Source organism: Tubulanus polymorphus, chromosome 2 (assembly GCF_964204645.1).
Source record: "Tubulanus polymorphus chromosome 2, tnTubPoly1.2, whole genome shotgun sequence".
Taxonomy (NCBI): Eukaryota; Metazoa; Nemertea; class Palaeonemertea; order Tubulaniformes; family Tubulanidae; genus Tubulanus; species Tubulanus polymorphus.
In genome coordinates, this window is record NC_134026.1 from 11,132,433 (window position 1) to 11,135,229 (window position 2,797).

At 35.4% G+C, this 2,797-nt stretch overlaps 1 protein-coding gene across 1 annotated transcript; it reads left to right on the top strand.

The window, feature by feature from the left end:
* Nucleotides 1-1,710: 1,710 nt before the first annotated feature.
* On the top strand, nt 1,711-2,187 carry LOC141898907 (uncharacterized). Its single transcript, XM_074785052.1, has one exon. The coding sequence runs from the start codon at nt 1,711-1,713 to the stop codon at nt 2,185-2,187; it is 477 nt and encodes a 158-aa protein (XP_074641153.1).
* The last annotated feature ends 610 nt before the right edge of the window (nt 2,188-2,797 follow it).

Genomic DNA, 2,797 nt, shown 5'->3' on the forward strand with positions numbered 1-2,797 from the left:
TAGAGATATTGCGGTGCTAAGTTTATCAATGTTAAGAGGTAATTAGTTTTGGTTTGTTGTCTTTTGGTGGCCAAAGCAGTTAGTTCATTCGTTCATCAATCACTGTCCAGTTAGCCCTGCTGACCGCTAGCTGCTGCTGGGATTTTGATAACCTATATAAACAATTTACTCAACAAAGTAGGAAAGTATGTGAAACTAGAATTACAAATAGCACAGCGTTAGAGAGTTATTTTTAGCTACATCTGTAAGCTAAAGGTAATCTGACCTCACTCATAAACCCGGAAGTCTAGCAAACAATCCTGCCAGTTCTAGAATGAAGTAAACCTTATCGCATATACTTACAAAATAAGGTATTTTTGGTACTTTATATAATGGGAAATGACAGAAATAAACATTGTTGTTATGGATTGTGCAATAACGATGGTCGTTACCCAGACAGACCAGCGATGCAAGGAGTTTTTTTCATAAACTTTCCGAAACCAAAAACTCAACTTGACAAATGCAAGCGATGGATACAGTGCTGTGGTCGACCTCATGATCAGTTCAATGTGACTACGATTTCTAAAAACACGTTCATATGCAGCAAACATTTTGTTGGGGGAGAGGGGCCAACTTCAGATCACCCTGATCCAATACCAGCAACAGCAACTACTGACCAGGTAAAGTACTCTTATTATTATGAAAATATAAGTACATAAACTGGGCCTCTATTGTTCTCATAAATGGCAAATGATAAGTAGAAATCGTTAGCAATGAATTCTAAACATTTCAAAAAAATAATAATTAACTTCTGATTATCATATTATTATTTAAGGTGGAAAAATTCTGTCGCAAACGTCGCAAGGCCCCTACACCTCGTGGATCAAGTACTCCGACGAGTAAAAGGAAACGACTAAATGATGAACGAGATGTCTCCTAGATTTGAGTTCTATTATAACAACCCAATCTGAAATTAATGACGCTGAAGTTTCAGCCCAAGAGTTTTTGGATTCATCGGTAAATTTCTAATATAGGGCCTATCCTATTTACCTAAGTAACTTCATATGCATTACTGATTTTAATGGGCAAAAACTTTCTGAATTCCAGATTAAGACTGTGGGTGCGCAGACAGATCCTGTTTCATGCAGACCTTGCGTTGAAAGGAATGAAATTCGAGTTCAGACTATTTATTCAAAATATGAACTGCAATCAAAAATTAGCACTATAGTTATGAAAAATAACCTCAATATTTCTCAACCATCAAATTTATTTGTTGAGGATAATCAACCATCGTTGAGTCTTCAAAAACTGAAAGAAGACGACAAGAAAATGAAATATTTTACTGGGCTGACGTATCTTCAGTTTGAGGCTCTTTTCAACTTCCTTGGACCAAGCGTCAATAATCTCAGATACTGGAATCGCTCTTACAAATGTGACAAAAGTCCGATGACTTCGATGCGCAGGACAAAACCTATGGACGAACTATTTATAACATTAGTGCGATTACGACGAGGCTTTTACTTTCATACGATGTCATTCCTTTTCAAATTATCCGAATTCAGCCTGCGGTCAATATTTACAACATGGTTACAATTTTTTTACTGTCATTTTAATGATATGCGTTCTGTTATGTTTCCTGACCGTACCGTTCTCCGTCGTTTTCTACCAAAATCGTTTAAGGGATTCAAGAATGTAAGATGCAGTGTCGACTGTACTGAATTCTTCTGTGAAATGCCTCGAGACTTCACTAGACAAGGAAATTTATATTCCAACTACAAGCACCATCACACATTTAAGTGTCTTATTGCTGTGGCCCCAAATGGAACAGCTGTATTTGTTTCCAAGTTATTTGAAGGCGCAGTGAGCGATCGAGAAATATTTGAAAAATGTGGGATTCTTGATTATTTAAATCCGGGTGATCTCCTCTTTGTGGATAGGGGATTCACTGTACAGGATCTATTGCTCTCTAGACAAGTTGATATGAATATCCCACCATTTTTACAGGGTAGAGATAAACTGACACCACAGGAGGAATTGTTGACAAGAAAAATAGCAAAATCTAGGATTCATGTTGAACGGTTCAATGAAAGAATTAAAAAATTTGGATTAATATCCGGTGTTATGCCACTTAGTATGACACCCTTAGCCACCCAAGCTGTATTTGTTGCCTGTTGTCTTGTCAACTTCCAAGAACAGCTAGCAATATAGAAATTGTACAATATAAATATGTATATATCACGTGAAGTTTTTATTTTATACATTTTAATGCAATTAACAAATCTGAAATACATGTATATTCAAAATATAAATGTACAATATATGTTCAGAATATACAAAATGAAATTATTATATGAATACATGCATTTATGTTCATTTATTTCAGCTCAGGATAAATGGGATTAGATTTCTAGGCACTCTCATTTCAAATATTTCTGGAGCAATGACAACATTCCATAATTTCAAATTTTTTTCCATGATATCATTAATCAATTGGATATCGGGATAAATCTTTTCAACTGATGGTGGTCCTTTTGATGACCAGAGAACAAAATCACACCATTTGAATCCAGTAACACCTAACTGATACTGGATTTGATGGTAATATTGATGGGAGTGTTTTAGCATTAACTTATCATTTTGGATTTTAAAACACGCTGACTGAAGAATCTTACTCTTGATGCTTCCATTCTCGTAATTCCTAACAAGATCTTCTACAGAAATACTTTCCAGAATCTTGAGGATCTTTATTTCGATTAACCCATAATTATTATTTTGTGAATCATAAACTAACCCGTCGGGACTACAGGCTAGTTGAGGG

Coding starts and splice junctions, on each gene's coding strand:
- LOC141898907 (XM_074785052.1), top strand. CDS start 1,711: ATGCCTCGAGACTTCACTAGACAAGGAAATTTATATTCCAACTACAAG.